Source organism: Taudactylus pleione, unplaced genomic scaffold (genome assembly GCF_031769625.1).
Source record: "Taudactylus pleione unplaced genomic scaffold, aTauple2 ptg000758l, whole genome shotgun sequence".
In the NCBI taxonomy this organism is placed as follows: Eukaryota; Metazoa; Chordata; class Amphibia; order Anura; family Myobatrachidae; genus Taudactylus; species Taudactylus pleione.
The window spans coordinates 5,975,989-6,000,728 of record NW_028285160.1 but is presented as its reverse complement, the minus strand read 5'-3'; the positions used below and the strand labels follow the sequence as shown (position 1 = coordinate 6,000,728).

Below are 24,740 nucleotides of genomic sequence, written 5' to 3'. Positions count from 1 at the left end.
TGTGGGTAGAATTTTGCTTCCTTTCTGTTTACTTGGCAATGCTACCCCAAGCTCTTTAATATTCTTATTTCTACCATTATATTTGCTACTCTTTATGATGCTGTTCTCCTTTAAAAATGTAAAACCTAACAACAATTTTGCGTTTTGTTTGTTTTCTATTCTTTTTTTTTATCTTGTTTTAGGCTTGTCATTTCGGATCCTGGTTCACGTTTTGTATCACACTGTTTTATTTGTTGTTGTTGTACAAAATAACAACAAATAAAACAGTGAGAAACAAAAGAAAAAACTTGAATAATTGCTTATCTGAAGTATCCTAATGTGGGTGTCTTCTCTTGGGATATTTTCCTCCACTTGTAATTGTAACCAATACCATTAAATTACACCCTTGCACCATAAAAGGGAACTCACTGTGTAGTAAATTGATGTTTAATAAAAACAATGGATTAAAAAATCCTTTAAAAAAATAAATTGTCAATTTACTGTATATATCACTGAACCTTTCTCCTCGGGGTCCAAGGTCATCCAACCTAACCTAAATTTCAGTGCAAGCACCTGGTAGGTGCTGGGAAATCTCCACAAAATGTCCAGTGTATCATTTAGAGATTAATCACCATCCAACAAGTTTTGCTTATAACAGCTTCATAAGGGATTCACTGTTCCTGGCAAAGCAAGTATCTGCAGAGACTGGCAGTAAAATACTAGAGTAACCATCACCATTTCAAGCATGTATTCCCGGGGCAGCTGGTAAATTGTGGCGAGAAGGGTTTTGCTCATCATCATGATAACGGTCAGTAAAAATTTGCATTATTGCCAGAGAAAACGGCCTTTTGGTAAATAGTCCCATACAGTATGTTTAGGATTAGCTTATCAGCCATACATACTGACAGATATATCTGTCCAATCTGTCTGGTGGATAGAAGGAAAATCTGGTCTGTCTTCCAGGGTTTTGGAGCTAATTTCAATTGGTATTTGCTCCCATACATTACCAGATTTTCCTTCCCACCAGACAGATTGGACAGATACAGTCAGGTCCATAAATATTGGGACAGTGACAGAATTTTCAGATTTTGGCCTATATTCACCACCACAATGGTTTTGAAATGAAACAAACAAGATGTGCTTTAACTGCAGACTTTCAGATTTAATTTGAGGGTAATTACATCCAAATCGGGTGAACGGTGTAGGAATTACAACAGTTTCAATATGTGCCTCCCACTTTTTAAGGGGCCAAAAGTAATGGGACTATCAACTCAAAAGCTATTTCATGGACAGGTGTGGGCTATTCCCTCGTTATTTCATTATCAATTAAGCAGGTAAAAGGTCTGGAGTTGATTCTAGGTGTGGCATTTGCATTTGGAATCAGTTGCTGTCGACTCTCAATATGAGATCCAAAGAGCTGTCACTATCAGTGAAGCAAGCCATCATTAGGCTGAAAAATCAAAACAAACCCATCAGAGAGATAGCAAAAACATTAGGTGTGGCCAAATCAACTGTTTTGAACATTCTTAAAAAGAAAGAATGCACCGGAGAGCTCAGCAACACCAAAAGACCCGGAAGACCACGGAAAACAACTGTGGTGGATGACAAAAGAATTATTTCCCTGGTGAAGAAAAACCCCTTCACAACAGTTGGCCAAATCAAGAACACTCTCCAGGAGGTAGATGTATATGTGTCAAAGTCAACAATCAAGAGAAGACTTCACAAGAGTGAATATAGAGGGTTCACCACAAGATGCAAACCATTGGTGAGCCACAAAAACAGGAAGACCAGATTAGAGTTTGCCAAACAACATCTAAAAAAGCCATTACAGTTCTGGAACAACATCCTATGGACAGATGAGACAAAGATCAACTTGTACCAGAGTGATGGGAAGTGAAGAGAAGGAAAGGAACTGCTCATGATCCAAAACATACCACCTTATCAGTGAAGGATGGTGGTGGTAGTGTCATGGCGTGGGCATGTATGGCTGCCAATGGAACTGGTTCCCTTGTATTTATTGATGATGTGACTGCTGACAAAAGCAGCAGAATGAATTCTGAAGTGTTTCGGGCAATATTATATGCTCATATTCAGTCAAATGCTTCAGAACTCATTGGACGGCGCTTCACAGTGCAGATGGACAATGACCCGAAGCATACTGCAAAAGCAACCAAAGAGTTTTTTAAGGCTAAAAAGTGGAATGTTATGCAATGGCCAAGTCATTCCCCTGACCTGAATCCAATTGAGCATGCATTTCACTTGATGAAGACAAAACTGAAGGGAAAATGCCCCAAGAACAAGCAGGAACTGAAGACATTTGCAGTAGAGGCCTGGCAGAGCATCACCAGGGATGAAACCCAGCGTCTGGTGATGTCTATGCGTTCCAGACTTCAGGGTGTAATTGCCTGCAAAGGATTTGCAACAAAGTATTAAAAAGTGAAAGTTAGATTTAGGATTGTTTAGTTTGTCCCATCACTTTTGGCCCCTTAAAAAGTGGGAGGCACATATAGAAACCGTTGTAATTCCTACACCGTTCACCTGATTTGGATGTAATTACCCTCAAATTAAATCTGAAAGTCTGCAGTTAAATCATATCTTGTGTGTTTCATTTCAAAGCCATTGTGGTGGTGAATAGAGGCCAAAATATGAAAATTCTGTCAATGTCCCAATATTTATGGACCTGACTGTATATCTGTCAGTGTGTACCCAGCTTTATGGTTTCATTCTAGTCACATCACATACATGCTAGAGCTGGTTTCAACAGTCATGTGAGCAGTGGAGATATACAATTAGATCCAGATGGCAATTAATCTGCTAGTTCTAAAAACAGGGGAACTATTCATGTCTTAGGTGACTCCTCAAGGTCCTGTTTAGTCTTGCACACTAGCAGTTGGGCCTAGGTCGTGCACAGATCACATGCACACTAGCAGTTGGGCCTAGGTCATGCACAGATCACATGCACATTAGTGGTTGGGCCGAGGTCATTCACAGGTCACATGCACACTAGCAGTTGGGCCCAGGTCATGCACAGATCAAATGCACACTAGCAGTTGGGCCTAGGTCGTGCACAGGTCACATGAACATTAGCGGCTGGGATTAGGTGGTGCACAGGTCTCATGCACACTAGCAGTTGGGCCTAGGCCGTGCACAGGTCACATGCACACTAGCAGTTGGGCCTAGGCCGTGCACAGGTCACATGCACACTAGCAGTTGGGCCTAGGTTGTGCACAGGTCACATGCACACTAGCAATTGGGCCTAGGTCGTGCACAGATCACATGCACACTAGCAGTTGGGCCTAGGTCGTGCACAGATGACATGCACATTAGTGGTTGGGCCGAGGTCATTCACAGGTCACATGCACACTAGCAGTTGGACCCAGGTCATGCACAGATCAAATGCACACTAACAGTTGGGCCTAGGTCGTGCACAGGTCACATGAACATTAGCGGCTGGGATTAGGTGGTGCACAGGTCACATGCACACTAGCAGTTGGGCCTAGGCCGTGCACAGGTCCATGCACACTAGCAGTTGGGCCTAGGCCGTTCACAGGTCACATGCACACTAGCAGTTGGGCCTAGGCCGTGCACAGGTCACATGCACACTAGCAGTTGGGCCTAGGTTGTGCACAGGTCACATGCACACTAGCAGTTGGGCCTAGGTTGTTCACAGGTCACATGCACACTAGCAGTTGGGCCTAGGTTGTTCACAAGTCACATGCACATTAGCAGTTGGACCTAATTTGTGCACAGGTCACATGCACACTAGCAGTTAGGCCTAGGTTGTGCACGGGTCACATGCACATTAGTAGTTGGGCCAAGGTCATGCACAGGTCAAATGCACACTAGCAGTTGGGCCTAGGTCATGCACAGGTCACTTGCACATTAGCAGTTGGGCCTAGGTTGTGCACAGGTCACATACACACTAGCAGTTGGGAGTAGGTTGTGCACAATTCATACCTTCAGGTAAGGACTATATAACAAATATTGGCCTGCCACCCTTACCCCTTCAGATAGCTCCCTCCTTTATATCTGAATTTTTTAATTTTGGAACAATGAATAAAGCTAATTATTTATCTGATATTAGTATTATCCTTTATTGATATGGCGCCACAAGTCTTCCGCAGCACCCTACATAGTACATAAAACTAATAAATGAACAAGAAACAAGTATGAAACTGCGTCACTGAAGAAGGGTACAGACTTGTTCAGTACTCTGGGGATCCATCTCCAGACCACACTATTGACACAATCCTACTGCTGACTTGGATGCAGATTCAACAGCCAATATATGCCTCAACACCTGTCCAATTTTGCAGCAGATCTTAGATCTACATCTCCTAAAACAATCTACTGAAAGGATTATGTCACCGTACACACTCACCAGCTGCCAATCACAAGCAAAGAGTAGCTATAGTAGGTACAGAGAATGGAGCTGCTATGGGGCCTAAGCCGCTTCTGGGGCCCTCCCATTTCCCTGCACCGAGTAACACTGCCATCTCCTGAGCCCCAGCTTTTCTATTCTCACCAGAGTGCTGCTGCAGTGCATCTGGGCCCAGAGCTGATCTAGCTACAGCCATCTCTAGCTGCTGCCTGCATGCATTGTGATGTCACAATTCAGGTCACAGCCCTATATAAAGGATGCCCAGCTACTGGCAGCCATTTTGTGGTGACATTTTGTCCAACATTGATACTCTCTGAATAGTTCCTGCGGTGTTTAAGTGACTTTGGATAACGACTACTGATATGGACTTTGGATTACATCTTCCAATAAGGTACTGAACAGCAACATCTTCAGAAAAAGAATCTGAATAACATCTTCAGGTAAAGACTATAATAGAACACATTGATGGACAAATCCTGCTGCAGATGCAGCTTCACCAGGGCTCTCCTACATCTAGAGCTGTTGAGTTAAACTGCATAATTATTGCTTATCATCACTGAAGCCATTGGATTCACGCTGTATTTGGCACAGTTACCTAGATAATAGTGGTACAAAAGGATTGGTACTCCTTTTTTGGACATACACCTAATGTCGTTATTTTAAATATGGGCAGGGAGCGCAAATGCTCTATCTGGCACAGGGCACCAAAAAGTCTAGTTACGGCTCTGGTTGTCTTGTTATATATTTTTACTAATATTTATTGTTTTATTACTTACAAACATTTATGGGTTATTTCAAACCCCCAACGCATGATCAAGAGATGTGGTGGGGGTTGCCAGGCGCTTACTGTACCTTGGTGCACTAGTTCTGAGTGTGAACAGGGGCACCATGTGGTTCTGTCATCTGGAAGAGGAGGTAGGGGTGAGGATGGGGAGTTTGATACATGGGCACCAAACAATACCATGGACCAGTTCAAAATGTTTTGTTTTTGTTTTTTTATTAAATGTTTGTCCTCCCAGTGATGAGTGGCATGCCCCATAAGCTGCAACAACTGTAGATCTATATCCAGAGAACTGGTAGGGCATGCTGGGACTTGTAGTTCCACACATGGATCCAAATTGCTTGGTCCAAACCCTACTCTTGTAATATTCCTACCTCAGGATGTATTAAAATGGTGCAATTTACTTAAACGGAGATAAGACAGCTCACATGGTCCCTAAAGTCCCCAACATCACAAGCAATGAGCCATCAGCATGCAAAGAGTGTCACATAAGCTGACCATTTACTGGAGGAGGACAGTATCACTCAGCCAGGCCGTGTTGCTGGAATGGTGCAGTGCACAAAGTGGTTCATGTATAATAATAGTCCTGTCACCATAGCGCTATGGGTAAATGGGAATGGAAAGATAAAAATACGCTAGAGGGGCAATCTTTTAAGCTGCATTACTACTTATGTTGCCCATTAGCCGAAGACCAGAGGCTATTACATGCAGCCATCTTTCCTAGGACCCATCTGATTCTGTTATACAGAATTATCATCCACAACCCTATAGCTATATCAGGTGGGATGTATCAAGCCTTGGAGAGAGATCAGGTGGAGAAGTTGCCCAAAGCAACTAATCAGCTTCTCACTGTCATTTTGAAGACTGTACTAGATAAATGACAGTTAGAAGCTGTTTGGCTGCTATGGGTCACTTCTCCACTTTGTCCTGCTCCAAGGATTGATACATCTCCCCCACTGACTGTGGTTATTTTATGTATATTACTCAGCTCAGTAATACACTGCATTTGTAAATGTTAACATCAAATGGGGGTTTACTTTGCTCTTGCAATGAAAAAAATACCTTATTTATATATGGAATATTTTTCCACGAGGTATTAGGCCCCTTTCAGTGTTTTTTGTCACTCTACAATTGTCAGACATAATTATTACAACTATGCTCTATACTGTTTGATGTCATCTAAATGTCAGTGATTTATCCGTCAATTAACAGAGCTGTAATTTGTATCTGTCTGCAGGGAAAGTACTGGGGCACACATTCCTGGAAGAAGACATAAGTAAGTACTAAGATGAAATCACTTAAATTACTTTGTCCCATTGTTATACGTAGACTTAAGCTGCAGACACACGTAAAGATTTTCTGTCTAACAATGCAACTAGTTGATTGGTTGGAATGAAAATCTGGTAACGTATGAAAGCAAATGACAATCAGCAATTTGCTCCCAAATGCCGGAAACTGGACAAAAACTGTTTTGTATGAACAAATTGTTTAGATCAAACATTTAACAAACTTGTCCGACGACCATTTTCATCTGTTTTCTGGCATTTAGGAGCAAATTGCTGATCATCAGTTACTCCCATACATTACCAGATTGTCATTCCAACCAATCAACTATAGTTGGATGGTTGGACAGAAAATCTTTACGTGTGTCTGCAGCTTTACACTACAGTATGTCTTTGCCAGTTGTGAGATTCTGCATTATGCCAGCTGGAAGCTCTTTCATTGCTATTTTCATGAGGGAAACTGATGTGAGAGTACAGCACGAACAAAGTTTTAATAGTTTATAATGCGTGAATTAATGAAATCATAGCTGTTTTCCTCTCTAGCTTTCCATTCCATTTTAATTACAGTAAAATGATGATATACAGTATGGGCCTAATTATAGTACAATCAGTTTACTGCTAGCATAATGTAGTTTGGTGCAACATGTAGAATACAATAGAAAGTACTATCAAATATGAAAGGATTTTGCAACAGAGGACAACTACTGTAATATGTATATTATTTTCAATATATATAAAATATATAAAAATAAAATCTGAACTAATTCAGTGGCTCTCATATCAATTTTTATCAACTCATTATAATAGAAAAACGGAGATTCAATGTGCCTAGTATCTGTTTCAGTGTTTTGATTTTATGTATATTGATTTGTAAATGTATTGCATACTGTATAGTGCTACATATCGGTGTTTCAGCAACTAAATGCCTTGTCTAAAAGCCATTGGTTAATCATTACTGTGCCAATACTGCAAGCAGAATCCAGATATATTGTCTCACTCAGGTCCTAGTTATAGAAAATGTCAATCACACTATCGCCCTCTCCTCTTGCCATTACGCATAGATTATGAGAGTAGGCGGGGCACGTCTGACACTTTTGCATGAATTAGACCATCACAGTTTGTCTAAAAAGAGCTGGGTGACTTCTGTAAATTTGCAATGAGTTATTACAACATGCTTTGATAGATGCAACATGAGAAAGATGCTATAATGTGTGCACAGATACATGCATTGCCTCTATGATTTTCTGCCCATTCAAGTGCATGCATTTACTGCAGCATGTGGCAATTAATTAATCCAGCTAAACCATTTTAATTGGAATCCATTATCTTACATTAGTAATTTGTTGATCCCAAAGTGCTGATCAAAAATGTCCATAATAATCTGTGTATCAAACTTAGTCATAAAAAACACTAGATGTAGGTTTTCACAGATCTTATATATATATATTAGGGATGGCCATCAACGATTCATAATCATCGATGGTTTATGGCCGAGGTCGAATGTTTTTCCCATCGATCGGGGAGAAACAGATGGTCTCCCTCCATCGATGGAAGAACATGACCGAATATTTTTTTTTTTCAAGGTGTCGGGACATGGAGCATAGTTTGGCCCCCCGACATCCATGAAGCCACGCCCCCAAGTTCTGATTAGACCACAGGCCAGTCAGTCATGGAACAGGGATGACCATCGGTTGGTGAAGCCATCGATGGCCATCCATTGCATAGTTTGTTACTATCAATAGTCACTTTCTATTTTGCCATCGATAGTAACCATACCAATGGCCATCCCTAATATATATATATATATTATACCTTTACACATGTTATGTGATTACATAGCAATTAGTTCACATGTCTATTGAAAACACCTCCAACATACATGTGAAATAAATAAAATATATTAGTAAAAATCCCTATTTCTTAAAAAAATCCTTTATTTAAATAACAAAGCATTTCTGTGCTGTTATTTGTACACACACCTACAAATATAGTAAGATTTTATTAACACTCAAATATTTGTTTCCAAAAATTACACCTACATAGTGTTTACACACTAGCAATGCTTTTTGTGTTGTTCTGTGGTGTTAGCAGTACTGACCTCATTAGATATTCATTGATCAATAGCTCAACCCCAAGAAAAAGATGGTTAAATTTAATTATCAGTGGCCATAGGTGCACAAAACACACCTCTCTTTTCAGTTAGAGTGAGCAGACAATAGTGTGCAACTATTACACAATACCCAGCATGCTTTGCTGTGAATAGACAAATAATTTGCATACTCTCAATGAAAACTTCAAAACTATTAAGTGTTGCTTTGACTATTAAAAACTATATTATATGTAATGTTTAGACCATGCATGTGGACATTATGCTGTCGATATTTAACATAATATACCACACCCAATGTATGCACTTATAAGAAGAAAACTCATGGGCCTGATTCTTAGATTTACGCTATTATCACCACAGCTATGATCCCGTACGCAGCTGCACTGTGTGCAAATATGCAAATATGACAGCGGCCGGGATATGTATGGAGACGCCCACAGCGCCTGTGCAAATCCAAAGGCTCAGCATCTGTCGCAGTTCATTCGTCATTAGATGTCCTGAGTGACTCTATGGTCGCGCAGAATGGCTGCGGGAATTGAAACGCGTATGGGATCACAGATGGAAAACGGTGGCAACAGGCCTGCGTTCTTTAGCCGACACTCCCCGTTACCACCCCAAAATGCTCCCTGACTGTAAATCACACTGCAAATAATACTCGCTGCAAGTGACTATGGTAATGTACCTTGACGCATGCACATTGCGACTCAGACACATGCACAGATGGCGATAATCGCTCAACTGCAAAAACATCAGCCTAGCGTACAGCTCTGCATCAGGCCCATGGACAGGAGGTGTACGTGTTTAGGTTACTTATAGCAATTATCTAAGACAATTACTATGGATGAAGGTGTTTAAAGCCTCATTTACTTGTGATTTTAGCACATGAGAATAAAAATATAAGAGTTACTGGTGTCAGCACAGGAAAAGCTCCTACCTGACTTTTTCAAGTAATTATATGTAGTGTTGGAAGATTACAGTTTTATAACCACTAATAGATGACATGATTCATCAAGTATATATATTCTGTATTATACTCGCAGTGGTGGAACTATTTTAGATGCAGGGAGTGTGGTCGCTACATGGCCAGAGGTGATAGGGACCTAGTAATGCCCAGCCTACAGTACCTTGCCTGAGACCCCCGCACCCCGCCTAATGCCTCGCTCTGGTGGTCTCTCAGGTAATTGTAACTCTGAGACTGAATAAATGTTTCATATTATTTTTGAATAACTATTTCAGAGATCCAAATGTGCAGTAACAACCCGAGTAGAGCCATGACCAGCGGACATCTACCACCCCGAGGGTAGCACTGTTCCCTTACACAGACACACACTGTTTATTCACCTGCTTCATAGCAGCAAGTGCTTAACCTTCCAGGAAGGAAAAATACACATTAAGATAATAATTCAAATAATAGATTTGGAGGTGGGAACCTTTGTGCCTAGGGGCGCCCTGACCCCAAAATCCATCCTTGGTTATAGATTATGCTTCTACTTTTAGTTCGAGTTTTAATATGTCAGTAAACATGTCAGTAAACGAAAATGCTAATTATTAGTTAATTTTTATATAACATTGTCATAAAAAATATTATACATTGTAAGTCCACAGGTGACATTGTAAAGCATGTTAATGTATTATTGTATGCTATTTTATTTGGCCTGGAGAACAGGTTTGCTAACAAGGGGCTACTGCGCACTCCCAAAGCTGTACAGTGCACGCGCAGTGATTGGTTAGAGAGAGGCCGTTGCGGAGATGATTTATTTGCAAAGTGAGTGATAGGTAGTCAGCGTTTGGGAGAGGTAACGGTGGGTGGCTAGTAAAATTGCTGGGCATGCCCTAGTGAGCCTCTGTGAATCCGTACGCAGCTGGAGAGGTCTTAGGTGAGACGGACATTCTGAGACAGCATATGGATATGATTACCAGACTTTTTTTCAACAAATAATATACTTTGTTGGCCAATGGAAAACAATATAAGAAAATTATATATTTGAAAAAAATAATAAAATAACTGTTAAAAACCCCCAATGACAAGTATTATTCCCTACATAGTGTGGCAGTATAGGTTCACATATCAACAGACATTAGAATGCCTATAGCCTTACATGGGAGAGAAATTAAACTATATTGAGTCATATGGGCTACATTTACTGTATTAGGAAAATAAGCGGGAAAAGCAGAAGCAAACATTTATTACACTGTGTGAAAGGCAGTCAGACGAGCAGATATTATTATTTAATATTTTTGTTGTCCTACATATTTACATTTATACTATTATGAAGAACAAGTAAAATGTATTAAGCTGAATTATTTGCAGTCAGTAGTAGAGACAGTGCACTATGTTCTATTACTTTACCATTGGTAATCCTTTAATTATTGTTATTTATAAAGTTCCCTTTAGCAAAGTCTCTTTGTCACACAGAGAATATTAGAACAAGATTCTACCAGCATGCATGTAGCATATAATCATTTATCATTACTTAGCAAATACTATGTAAGGTCTGACATATTAGTAAATATGGTAGAGATTACTGAGCAAAATAGGATATTTTAATTTCAATTCCTGATTCATCAGCTTCTGCCTCTCACAATAACAAAGCACACAGCTAGTTTCTCCTCCTGCAGAGCTGCATCAGCTGTGTGCTATGTTATTGTGAGAGGCACAGAAGCTGTGCTGTCCCCAACAGAGCAGATTGCTGGATTGGGAACCACTTGCTTCAGCAAGAAATCATCTTTAAGGTTGTTTTTGGCTTGCTGTGACAGTGGAAATAACACATTAATAAGCTTTATTTTTCTAATGACTCTATACTGTCATAACAGTTTCAATCAGGGACGTAACATTCCATTACTGGGCCCCCGAACCAGTCTATTTCTTGGGTGGGGAACATGTGATGCCAATCCATCCTCCAGTCTTCAAACAGGGCTTCTCTGGGTAAGCTACTTAGCAGCAGGTGGAACAGTATTGCTGGGTCACACCTACCTCTGGGTCCCTTAGTCACTACACCTGCTGTAACAGTGCCTGTGTCCTTCCAGCTTACAATATTCTGACAACATACATCGCAACGGGATGTAGTCGGCATTCCGGCGTGCGGGATACCGTTGCCGCAATCCTGACAGGTCGGAATCCCGGCACCAGTATCCCGACCGCCGGCATCCCGAAGGTAAGTATCGGGGTGTTAGGAGGAGGTTAGGGAGCTGGGTTAGGCATTAAGGGGAGGGTTAGGCATCGGGTAGGGCCAGGTTAGGTTTAGGCACTGGGGGGGGTGGTCAGGTTTAGGCACCGGGAAGTAGGTGTTAGGTTTAGGGTACGGGGAGGGGGAGGTTAGGCTTAGGCACTAGGCGTGGGAGGTTAGGGTTAGGCCCCCGAGGAGGGAGGGTTAGGGTAGGGGTAGGGAAATGACTCACCATCCGATCCTATGGATGTTGGTATTCTGACTAGCGGCATCCCAGCAGCCAGGATTTCATACAGAACCCTCTCCCAACATGACCCATTTCAGAAGGGACAAAATGCTCTGCTCCTGGACTTCCTTCTTCATTTATGATTGCCATCGCCTTTTTGAAACAACTTTCTTATCCATTAAATAGTTCAACACAGGTGATGGCAATCATATATTAAGTGGTAAGTCCAGGAACAGAACATTTTGTCCCTCCTAGAATGGGTGATGTTAGGAGGTTTGTAACAATGGGGGAGATGTAAGAAGCGCCGAAGCGGTATCAGCGCACGTTATGTACTCTCATACCGCTTCTCCCAGATGTATGATCGGGGGGGGGGGGGGGGGGGTTGGCAGTAAATGACAGAGGTGCTGCTATGTTGTATCTACAAGATAGAAGCGACAATAGCCTGGGCAATGTATGAACGATCAGTTCACCTGACCGTTCCGCCTGCTGCAGCTGTTGATATCGACAGCTACAGCCTGGCGATGCCCTATCCCCACAGCAGGGACAACGCTGTGCCTGCTGTGGTGGCTGCCGGCTCCAGGGCTGCACGCGGGATCTCGCGATACTTGCGAGATCTCGTGCATGCTCAGTGGAGCCAGCTGGAACTGAGACACAGCGCATCAGCACTAGGCTAATACGCTGTGTACTCAGGCAGGGATCGCCGGAGGGGGGAGTTAACATTCCCCCGCTCCGGCCGATGAGATGTTCATATATCTCGTTAGTGCTTCCTGCTTCGCCTCGGTAAAGAGGTGAAACAGGAAGCGATATAGCGGCACGTTAAGTGTCGCTATAATACATCCCCCCAATCTCTGCAATGCTGCATGGACGTGCAGTCGGGGTAGGCAGCATAACTTCTCCCCTATCATACTCCCTGTCATGCTCCAGAGTTTTGATATAAAAACTGTGTTTTTATACATGTGTGCCTTCCCAGCCATTGACCTCACCGCAATTCACTGCAATGCTGTATTATTCATTGAGACTTTACTTGCAGCAGAGGTTCCTAAACTCTGCCATTACAGTCCAGGTTTTAAGGATATCCATGCTTGAGTCCTGATGCTTAAATCAAATTGACAAAGGTACTAATAAAGTCACCTGGCTCAAGCATGGGTATCCTTAAAACGTGGACTATAATGGCAGAGTTTAGGAACCTCTGACTTAAGGCCTCCATACACCTACTGACAGGTTGTGCAATCCTGTGATCGAATCGAAACATGATCCACCAATCGGAAATGCTACCAGGGCACACAGTAGCATCTCTTTTACATATTTGGAGTGAGGCACCACAGTGGCTCATGCCACTTGCACCTGAGCCTGGCAGGGGGCACAGTAATACCCAGCAATGGCCCGGTTTACAAGGATAACAATGCCCAGCTTCCATTGATGCAAGGATGATGTTACACAGGGCTACAAAATAATTATAAAGATAATATTAACCCATTGTTCACAATTCATTACTGTCTATGTAGAGCTGCCTAATGTTCATTTTCCCAAAACCTGAATCTATCGAGTTTATAATGGGAGGGATGAAGCAATTGGGATTTGTCAAAATAGCTGATTTTCTGTTGTTTCTTACTGTGGTAACTTATTTTAGGCAAAGGTAAAAGCCGATGTTTGCAGTGGGATTTATTTCCCTACCTAAAATGCTGGGTTTTGCCTTTAAAAAAAAAAAAATCACTGCTTTAAATCCTGTAGTAGATACCGCTTCACATTGCAATGCTGGGTCACACCCAGGATTTTGTTCACGTGTCCATCCCGGGTGCGACCCAGCTGAGACCCCTTATACCTCTTTTGCACTAGAATACTGGGTCTCACCCAGGATTATGTTCATGCACCCATCCTGTGCGCGACCCAGCTGAGACCCCTTATACCTCTTTTCCACTAGAATACCGGGTCTCACCCAGGATTATGTTCATGCAACCATCCTGTGCGCGACCCGGCTGAGACCCCTGTTAGACAAGCGGCCCAACCCGGGAACTAATGTCGGGGCGATGATGTCATCATTGCCACGTGACTAGCCGGCACCTGGAGATGATCTCATCTCTTAGCGTTGGCTCTTCCTATGCAGAGAACGGGACCCGGGTCGCAGCAACCCAGGTTACCTGTTCATACTGCATCATGAGCAGAGTTGAACACGCGTTCAACCCTTGTTGTGATCGCTTATTACAACCCGGGTTATTGGAGCTAGTGGAAAATGGGTACTACCATATTGGCGGCCCGACCTGGCTTATTGTCTGGTCGATGACGTCACCGTATTCCTATGCTGTGAACAGGACCTGGGTCACATCCACCCAGGTCACCCATTCACACTGCATCGCGAGTCGGGGTGAACTCGTGTTCAACCCTGCTCATTACCGGGGTTTAAATGTTGGTTCGCTGGACATAGTTCATTTCAACCTGGCACTTTCACACTACACAGTAAACCGGGTTATTGCAGCAAGAAAGGGGTATAAAGCTACTGGAGGGTCTGCAATAACTAATTCCAAGCTGGGGGAGGGGTTTTGGCAACTAAATACCATGGTACCTTAAAGCCATTGATTAACCATTACTGTTGTAACAAGCAGTATACAGATGAAGCAAGCATCTTCATGCAGATATATGTCTCACTCAGGTCCTTGTTACAGAACAAGTCAATCACACTATCGGCCTCTCCTCTTGCCATCACGCATAGAACATGAGAGTAGGCGGGGCACGTCTGACACTTTTGCATTATTTAGACCATCATAGTTTGTCTAAAAAGAGCTGGGTTACTTCTGTAAGTTTGCAATGAGTTATTACAACATGCTGTGATAGATGCAACATGAGAAAGATGCTATAATGTGTGCACAGATACATGCATTGCCTCTATGATTTTCTACCCATTCAGATGCATGCATTTACTGCAGCATACAGCGAAACCATTTTAATTGGAATCCATTATTTTACATTAGTAATTTGTCGTTCTCAAAGTACTGATTAAAAATGTCCATAATAATCTGTGTATCAAAATTATTCATAAAAAAACACTATGGGTGGAATTCAGTTGGCAGCGGGATATACCCTACAGCTAATAGCTAATAGATCGCGCTGTGTGGGGAAGTGCTAAGAATTAAATAGCGCTTTCCCTGAGTGGTAAAACAGGGGTTAATGTGCGCTAACCTATTGGATCTGCACTTTACGCGGAATCAGTGTGTTTGCCCAATATGTTAAACCCCATCAGGACGCCTTTTCCTACTGACTTTTCTTCACAGCTCCTGTTCTGTAAGGAAAAGTGCAACTCTGTGGTTCAACATGAGGGGTAAACCCTGCTAATTAAATTAGCACAGGTTATTAGCCGCGGGGTTTAATTGAATTCCCCCTTATATGTACTGTAGGTTTTCCCAACTCATCTATATATACCGATCGGTACACATTATATGATTCCATGGCAATTAGATCACGTCTATGGAAAACAGCTCCAACATACATGTGGAATGCTTAACATGTTTAGAAATTCATGTAATCTAGAAATAAATAAAATGTATAAAAAAAATTATGAAAAATCCCTATACACAATAAAAACCTTCACTCAAAGAAAACAAAACCAAAATTAAGGTGCTGTTGCTACTTCCACAGATATATATTACAAAATTTGTGAAATAAAGAAACAACCACATCCTATTGTTATTTATACTCCCCTACAGATATAATAAGGATTTTTCTTTTCTTTAACTCTGGAATATTTTGGTTCCAAAAATTGCACCTACATAGTGTTTACACACTAGCGATGCTTTTTGTGTTGTTTTGTGGCATTAGCAGTACTGACCTCATTAGACATTCATTGGTCAATAGCTCAACCCCAAGAAAAGGATGGTTGAAACTAATTATCAGTGGCCATAGGTGCACAAAACACACCTCTCTTATCAGTTAGAGTGAGCAGACAATAGCGTGCAACTAATACACAATACCCAGCATGCTTTGCTGTGAATTGACAAATAATTTGCATACTCTCGATAAAAACTTCAAAACTATTAATGTCCGTATTCAATTTGAGGCGAAATGTCGGAATCTGCGATAATTTATCGCCGATGACGTTATTTTCGCCTATTTGAAATATCCCCGTATTCAATTATATTGACTTTATGCCGTTGGGGATAATTTTTTGCCAGTCTTTAGCAGGCGAAAAAAAAATGCAGAATTGGGGTTTAGGGGTGCAGGCTTAAAAAAAATAGCCTGTGCCCTTGGGAATGCCCCCTTAAAACGAAATGTACAAAAAATGTAAAAAAAAAATAATTGGGACACCCCAAAAAAATGATTTAAAATTTTTGGGAAAAAAAAAAATAGGGGAACAGTGTTTAAAAATAGCGATATAGGTTCAGGGGTATTCTGTAAGTATGCGGCAGGTGTTTTCTAGAATAGGCTATTAGCGGCAGGTGCTTTTTTGCAGAATTTTTAAAAAATTAGTTTAGGGACTTAAAAATATGCTAGTACCCATTTTCAGGAACCCCAAATTTGATGGGACCACTTTTAAAAATGAAAAAAAAAAAGCTAAGTGCTCTTCTGCAACACTTCTTCAATGTCAGGAAAATAACACTTGCCTCGGCTATTTAAAAATTCAGAACATATTCTGCAGGGCTAAGCGGGGGTTCCCAGACTGACCCCCATGTCTGGGGGTCCTAGGAACAAAACCCGACAATTGACAGGACTTTTCGCCAATCCAGATTTCGCCGGTTCCCGATTTCGCCCACTTTGGAATTTTATACGGGGAATAGCGGGCACACGCACGATACCTTTCTGCCTGGAAAACAGGCGAAGGAGGCGAAAAGTCCAGCAAGCGAAAAGTCTGGACTTTTTGCCTCAAATTGAATATGGGCCTAAGTGTTGCTTTGACTATTACAAACTATATTATATGTAATGTTTAGACAATGTTGATATTATGCTGTCGATATTCAACATAATATACCACACCCAATGTATGCACTTATAAGAAGAAAACTCATAGGCCTGATTCTTAGATTTACGCTATTATCACCACAGCTATGATCCCGCATGCAGCTGCTGTGTGTGAAAATATGCAAATGTGGCAGCGGCCGGGATATGTATGGAGACGCCCACAGCGCCTGTGCAAATCCAAAGGCTCAGCACCTGTCGCAGTTCATTTGTCATTAGCCGTCCTGAGTGACTCTATGGTCGCGCAGAATGCCTGTGGGAATTGAAACACGTATGGGATCGCGGACGCAAAACGGTGGCAACAGGCCTGCGTTCTTTAGCCGACACTTCCCGTTACCACCCCAAAATGCTCCCTGACTGTAAATCACACTGCAAATAAATACTCGCTGCAAGTGACTATGGTAATGTACCTTGACGCATGCACATTGCGACTCAGACACATGCACAGATGGCGATAATCGCTCAACTGCAAAAACATCAGCATAGCGTACAGCTCTGCATCAGGCCCATGGACAGGAGGTGTACGTGTTTAGGTTGCTTAATAGAAATGTATCTAAGACAATTACTATGGATGAAGGTGTTTGAAGTCTCATTTACATGTGATTTTTAGCACATGAGAATAAAAATATAAGAGTTACTGGTGTCAGCACAGGAAAAGCTCCTACCTGTGAGATAGCTGAGAAATGCATACAGTACGGTCCTGTGTTAGCACTTATCAAACAGGTTTTATATCAGTCTGTTGCTGTTTTTCTCATGATACATAAAACTGGAATGTGAAACGGCCCTTAATATAATTAAATTACACAATAAGAGGGGAATTCAATTAGAGGCGAAGTTTTCGCCTGTCCGACTTTTCGCTTCATTAGCCTGTTTCAGAGGCGAATTTATTCTGTGCTCGTCCCCGCTTTTCGCCTAATTCAATTGCACAACAGGCGAAAACGGAAATAGGCGTATGCAGAACAGGCGAAAAGTACTGAAAGAATTGGGGAATTCAGTTTGTACCCCAGAAAAAGATACATTAACATAGGGAATCAATATGGATGTACTAATAGCCCTAATAAGACTATTTTGGGTACTTAAGTTGTGTAAATTGCTTGCTATTAGCGTCTTTGTAATAGTGGTGAAGAATGGCATAAAGCTGTATTTTTTGGTGACAATAAGTAGTCCTGTCAAATTTGGGGTACTTGAAAATGGGTGCTAGCATGTTTTTATGTCTCTAAAGTGAACTTTTTAAAAACATGAAAAATCCACCTGCTGCAAGCACCTGCAATCCCAAAAACAACTGGCCCATACTTGGGGACCCCCAAGAAGTCTATTTTGCTACTTTTTATGTTTATCCCCCCACTGGAGGCAGCAATCCCGGGATTTCGGGATTAGTTAAATTAAAAAATGTGACTGTGCAAAATTAACTTCTGGCCCGAGCAGTGCTGGGCTCTTTTGGCGGCACGGATGCGGCCCAGGCCGTGACCTATAAATGGCAATGCAGCAGTGTGATATCATAGGTCACACAGTGCAGTGTCTGCACAAATTCTGCAGTAGAGACTGAGGAAGAGTCACTGAGGCGGTGAGGGAGGGTCTGGGAGCGCCTTTTTTCTTCCACTCCATCTCTGCAAGTTGAAGTAGCTGCTGCAAGCTATTTTCGTAAAGTTTGACAGCAGGTGAGGTCAGATTAGTCTTCTAGTGGTGGGCTGGGGCAATGAATGTGTTTGGAAAAAGTCTTTGTACACTTTGGTCATTGGGAGGTCCCCAGGTGGCCCCATTCTTCAGCCTAGGGGTTCCCATAGTCCTATTCTAGCCCTGCACCTGAATGCGCCCGAGGTTGCATCCCCCCACCAGGGGTGTTTCAAGAGAGGAGCAGTCTCTGTCTGGGGCCCCCTCCTCTCTCTACGGCAGCCGGCTGCACACTGAGCAATGCACTGGTAGATTCTGGGCACTAGAGTGTGCCCAGAGTCTTCAGTGCATGCTCAGGTCACCAGGAAAATGTTGCCGCAGCCATTTTCCAGGTGATTTTGACAGTGCTGATACTGGCGCCGACGTGGGACTCCGACGGCGGAGTGGTAAGTATTAAATATATGGGTGCAGGGTGTGCGGTGTGCACCCATTATAGAAACGTTCCTGCCCCTCACCCCCTCCTTGCGTCGTAAGGAGTTCCGGGGATGCGAAGAAGAGGGATCTGAGCGGATCCATCTGCCACCTCCTGACTACCTCCCCGGCGGCTGTGCGCATGCATGACCTCGGGTCATGCATGCATAGCTGGGACAATGGGAAGGATGTAAGTAACGCAGCTACTTCTGTAGCTGCTATACTAACCGAGGGGACAGCTGCTTTTCGGAGCAGCTGTCCCCTCACTAGAGCAATGATGCATTGCTCCAGTGTAATCTATACCCGCAGCGAGTTGGATGCTTAAGTATCCTTCCCAGCGAGTTCAATACGTCATCATCAGAGGCCATACGGCCTTCGATGATGAATAGCCCTCCTAACCTTTATATGTATAACACTAATGTGGCACTCATCAGTACTGAATTGTAAGAAATGTTTCCAATGTTGCCCAATTTCAGTACCTAAGTCATACTTGCTGACAATCAGCTCCAGCCTTCCGGGAGGGAGCTGATTGTCGGCTAACAGCGGGGGGCAGGGCCGGCCATTGACGTCACATTGGGGCCGGAGCCGGGGGCGGGGCCAGCCATTGATGGCACATTGGGGGCGTAGCCAGGGCGGGGCCGCACGATTGCGTCATCATGGCCCCGCCCCCTCTTCACAATGCCGTTATTTTCGGCATTGTGAAGCAGGGGGCGGGGCCACGATGACGCGATTCAGTGTGAATCGCGTCACCGGTCCCCCGCTGCAGGGGTTTCTAGCTCTTTCTGGGGGGAGGTCGGGAGGGTCGCAGGCTTCTGGGAGGCTTGCCTGCCTTTCCAGGGGCCCGGGAGCGGCACACGAAAATCGGGAAGGCTCCCGGCCAAATCGGGAGGGTTGGCAAGCCTGACCTAAGTTGCCTCTATCCTAAATACAGGAGCCAGATGCATTATATCTTATTATTGCCAGTTATTTATATAGCGCACAACATATTCCACAGCGCTTTACAGAGAATAATTGGCCATTAACATCAGTCTGTACCCCAGTGGAGCTTACAATCTTAATTCCCTACCACATGCAAACACACATACTAGGGTTTGCTTGGGAGAAAATTTCCCTACCAGTATATTTTTAGAGTGTGGGAGGAAACCGGAGTACCCAGAGGAAACCCACGCAAGCACAGGGAGAATATACAAACTCCACACAGTTAGGGCCATAGTGGGAATCAAACCCACAACCTCAGTGCTGTGAGGAAGTAATGCTAAAGCTGGGCATACACGGCCAGATAAAATGCCTGTCAGACCGACAGACATTTTATCTGGCAGCTTGCCAGCCGCAGATGTCCGCGGCATACACTGTGAGAATGCTCACAGTGTATTAGCCCAACATCTGCGCTCTGCCCCCGGGGGAGGAGACATTTTCCTGTTCCTTCCATGGGAAGGAACACAGGAAATGTCTGTCTGTCGGCCACGGCTGGGCATACACTGCCCGATGCGGCCGGCAGTTTACCCCATAAATATTGCATCAGACGGGCATGCTGGACAATCACCATTACACTGTCTTATTTATTTACAGATATTTATGTAGCACTAGCATATTCCATTGCTCTTTACAATTGGTAATTAAAAAGTAATAAGACAAGACTGTGTAAGAGGTAAGAGGGCACTGCGCTCAAGCTTGCAATCTATGGGAGAGATTTATCAAAGCTTTATTTCAACCTGGCACTTTCACACTGCACAGTAATCTGGGTTATTGCAGCAAGTGTGAAAGGTTCGAGTGTAAAATGTTATTTACTACGCTAAGCACTGTAGATAACAAAGAATAAATATATAATATAGGTAGGGTTTGCTGTCTGTTAGTAAATAGGAGGTTTCAATAAAATAAACTCTTTATTTCATGTTTCACATACCAATTTAATACTCGACATACAAAGATCAAACAATTAAAAATAATAAAACCTGAATGGAATCACAATTTGCTCTTTTCAGGTGAAAATAACTAGCTAAGAGACTTTGGCCCGTATTCAATTTGAGGCGAAAAGTCCAGACTTTTCGCCTGCTTGACTTTTCGCCTCCTTCACCTGTTTTCCAGGTGGAAAAGTATCGCGAGTGTGCCCGAAACTTTGATAGGCGAAAAAATACGGGAATTTTCGGGAAATAATTGTAGGACCACCTTAAAGATGTCCAGACCTGTGGGATCACTATGGGTACCCCCATTTTTGCCTGCAAAAGAAAGACGGGTTTTTAAATAGCCGCTGCAGGTGTTTTTTTCCCGACTTTGAAGAAGTGATGCAGAAGAGAACTTAGCTTTTTTTTTTCATTTTTAAAAGTGGTCCCATCAAATTGGGGTACCTGAAAATGGGTACTAGCATATTTTTAAGACCCTAATTTATTAAGAATTCTCCAAAAAGCACCTGCCGCTAATAGCCTATTCTAGAAAACACCTGCCACATACGAACAGAATACCCCTGAACCTATTTCGCTATTTTTACACACTGTTCCCTTTTTTTTTTTACCCCAAAATTTTAAATAATGTTTTTAGGGTGTCCCATTTTTTTTTTTTTTTTTTTTTACTTTTTTTTGCACATTTCGTTTTAAGGGGGCATTCCCAAGGGTGCAGGCTATTTTTTTTTAAGCCTCCACCCCCTAAACTCCAATTCTGCACTTTTTTTCACCTGCTAAAGGTAAGCGAAAATTTATCCCCGTTTTTTTAAAATGACTTTTCGCACCATCTACGAAAAAAACCTGGAATTTTTGGGAAATATGCCTGGGGCCCCCCTAAACATGTCCAGACATGGGGGATCACTATGGGTACCCCCATTTTTGCCTGCTGATGGAAGTCGGGTTTGTAATAGCCGCAGCAGGTGCATATTTTTTTTTTGTTAAAATAACTATTCCTATCAATTTTGGGTACATGAAAATGGGGTAAGCATATTTTTAAGTCCCTAAAGTTATTTTTAAAAATTCAGCAAGAATGCACCTGCCACTACTCTGCGCAATGAAGAAAACACCTGCCGCATATAAGGGAACCCCTGTTGATGTAATAGTTTATAAGTGGTTTTTCGTTTTGTTTTTTTCACCCCAAAAATAAAGTTATTTTTTAGGGTGTTCCGATTTTTTTTAAACATTTTTTTGACACAGTTTATTTTTGAATGACATTCCCAGGGGTGCAGGCTATTTTTTTTAAGCCTGCACCCCTAAACCACAATTCTGCACTTTTTTTCGCCATGTAAAACATGGTGAAAACTTATCCCCGTTTTTCTTCAAAGACTTTTCGACCCGGAGAAAAGTCTTAAGCTGCATACACACACAAAGATTTTTTTAATGATTATCGTTAAACGATATCGTTTAACGATAATTGATGGCAAAAATCGTTCACTTTCTGAGTCAAACGATGAATGATTATCGTTCATGCGCGTTCACGTTTGTAGTTTGTCGTTTGTAGTTTGTCGATCAGTCAGACTTGTCAACTCAACGATTTTCATTAAGGGAATATGCAAAAATCGTTTGTAGTTCATAAAAATCGTTCATGACATTTAGTAAATGAACAACTTTAGTAAACGATTTTAGTAAATTTTTTCAAGGGAAAAAATCGTTTACTCAAATCGTTCATTAAAAAAATCGTTGTGTGTGTATGCAGCTTTTGAAATTGAATACGGGGATATTTGAAACATGCGAAAATGATTTAGACTTTTTGCTTGCCTAATTGAATACCGCTGTAAGAGCCGTATACAATTTGAGTGGACCCGCAATACTTTTCCACCTCCCGGACTTTTCGCCTACATCGCGTGTTTTGCAGGTGGAAAAGTATCGTGCCCGCGTATCCCCGAATTCAATTTGAAAGTACGCAAAAACTTGACCCGGCGAAACTTAAACAAGCGGAAAGTACTGTCAAATTTGGGGAAATCAGCCTGACACCCCCAAAAGATGCTCTGACATGGGGGTTAGCTGTGGTTACCCCCGATTTGGCTTGCTGAAGGTATTTGGTGTTTTTAAACGGACTCACTAGCTGCTAAATAGCGTTTTTCTATAAGTGGTGCAGAATAATATTCAGGAGTTTTTTTTGCAGAAAATAACTTATCCCACAAAATTTGGGGAACTTGAAAATGGGGGCCAACATATTTTAAAGTTGCTTAAGTTGTTTAAAAAATTGTGAAAAATCCACCTGCCGCAAGCCCCTTCAATGAAAAAAAACACATAGGGCATACTTGGGGACCCCCCTAGAGTCTAGTTCGCTAGTTTTTAACTTTGTCCCCCAACATTTTTTTTTCGTCCCCAAATTCAAAGTGATTTTTTGGGGTGTTCTTAATTATTTTTTTTAATTTTTTTGATGCAGTTTACCTTTGGGGGACTGTCTGAAGGCTGCACGGGGGTTCCCCCAACGTTGCACCCCAAAACCCCAATTCTGCACTTTTTTCCGCCTCTATTCATAGGTGAAACTGTTTTGCTTATTACATTGCATCGACTTTCCGCCTAGGCGGAAAGTCTTTCAAATTGAATACGGCGATACCTTTCCGCCTGGCGAAATAACGTCATCGGCGAAACTTTTCTGTGGATTCCAGCTTTTCGCCTCAAATTGAATACGGGCCTAAGTTTATTAATGATACACATATAACTATATCAGACAGAGGTCCCAAACACTCAGTGATTCTTAAATTGTCACTGTTTTGCAATGATTACGCTATATGGAGACCCGACTCCGGTGTGTACGGCGCCGACTCGGGAATGTCCTGGGTTGGCGCCGGCTAAATTCCGGGTCTGATCCAGATTGGAACCCTGTTCCAACTCTGGGTCAGACCCGGGAATTTAGGTGTAAAAGTGGTATATAAACCAGAGGTTCCCAAACACGGTCCTCAATGATCCCCAACAGTTCAGGTTTTAGAGATATCCATGGTTGGGCACAAGTGACTTCATTAGCACCTCAGTCAATGTGATTTAACCTCCTGTGTTCAACCATGGATATCTCTAAAACCTGAACTGTTGGGGATCCTTGAGGACCGTGTTTGGGAACCTCTGAACTAAACCCATATTACTTGCATCAAGCACTGATTTTAAATCAAAATATAATCAAGCGCCAGGTTTTGTCAATGCCTTTACTCAGGGCCGCCATCAGGGGGGGACTGCCGGGCCTCAAGTTCCGGGCCCTGAGAGAGCAGAGACAGAAGGGGCCTCGGCTGGCTGCGGTGCTGCATCGGCAGCCATAGAGTACTGATAGTACCTGCTGCATTACAATTACAAATACGGTGCCGACTGCGAGCCAGCCGGAGCTTGCGGACCGGCAGCCAATCAGGAGCTTCAGGTCCTGATTGGCTCAGTCCGGCGCCATCCAATCAAAGCTCCGGACCGGCAGCCAATCAGGAGCGGACGCTCCTGATTGGGTGCCGGTCCGCAAGCTTTGATTGGCTTGGCCCAGCGCCTGGTGAAATGCTGGTGGATGCAGCAACGTAGTTGTTCCAGAAACAGTGCCACTCTCTAGTCCACATGTATGATTCTGATATATCCCATCAGCGCTGATTCCGGCTGCCAACTGAAGAAGCGCAAACCAGGTACTACATAGTGCCTGACCATGCCCTGTGCGCCCCCTCTTGTTCCAGCTAGCCCTCCCTACCCTATCCTCCCCTCTCTGCCCTGAGCCTCCCCAGCTTGTCCAGCCAGCCTTCCCTGTCCCTCTCTTAAGCTGGCCACACACTAGACCAACTTACATCCAACCAGCCAACTTGTTGATTGGTTGGAATGAAAATCTGTTAACGTATGGGAGTAAATGATGATCAGCAATTTGCTACTAAATGTCAAA

General features: G+C 42.8%; 1 protein-coding gene and 2 non-coding genes across 3 annotated transcripts in view; 1 reads left to right on the top strand and 2 right to left on the bottom strand.

Moving 5' to 3' along the window:
* The window catches only part of HDAC9 (histone deacetylase 9), an 805,652-nt gene that overhangs the window by 144,013 nt on the left and 636,899 nt on the right, over positions 1-24,740 (top strand). The window contains exon 3 of the mRNA XM_088457369.1: positions 6,379-6,417. Within this exon, the coding sequence (XP_088313495.1) occupies positions 6,379-6,417 (39 nt within the window). The remainder of the gene's footprint in view (positions 1-6,378; positions 6,418-24,740) is intronic.
* On the bottom strand, positions 8,443-8,571 carry LOC148476998 (U4atac minor spliceosomal RNA). Its single transcript, XR_015872586.1, has one exon. It is a non-coding gene; the product is annotated as a U4atac minor spliceosomal RNA (small nuclear RNA).
* Positions 15,668-15,796, bottom strand: LOC148476997 (U4atac minor spliceosomal RNA). The gene has a single exon (XR_015872585.1). It is a non-coding gene; the product is annotated as a U4atac minor spliceosomal RNA (small nuclear RNA).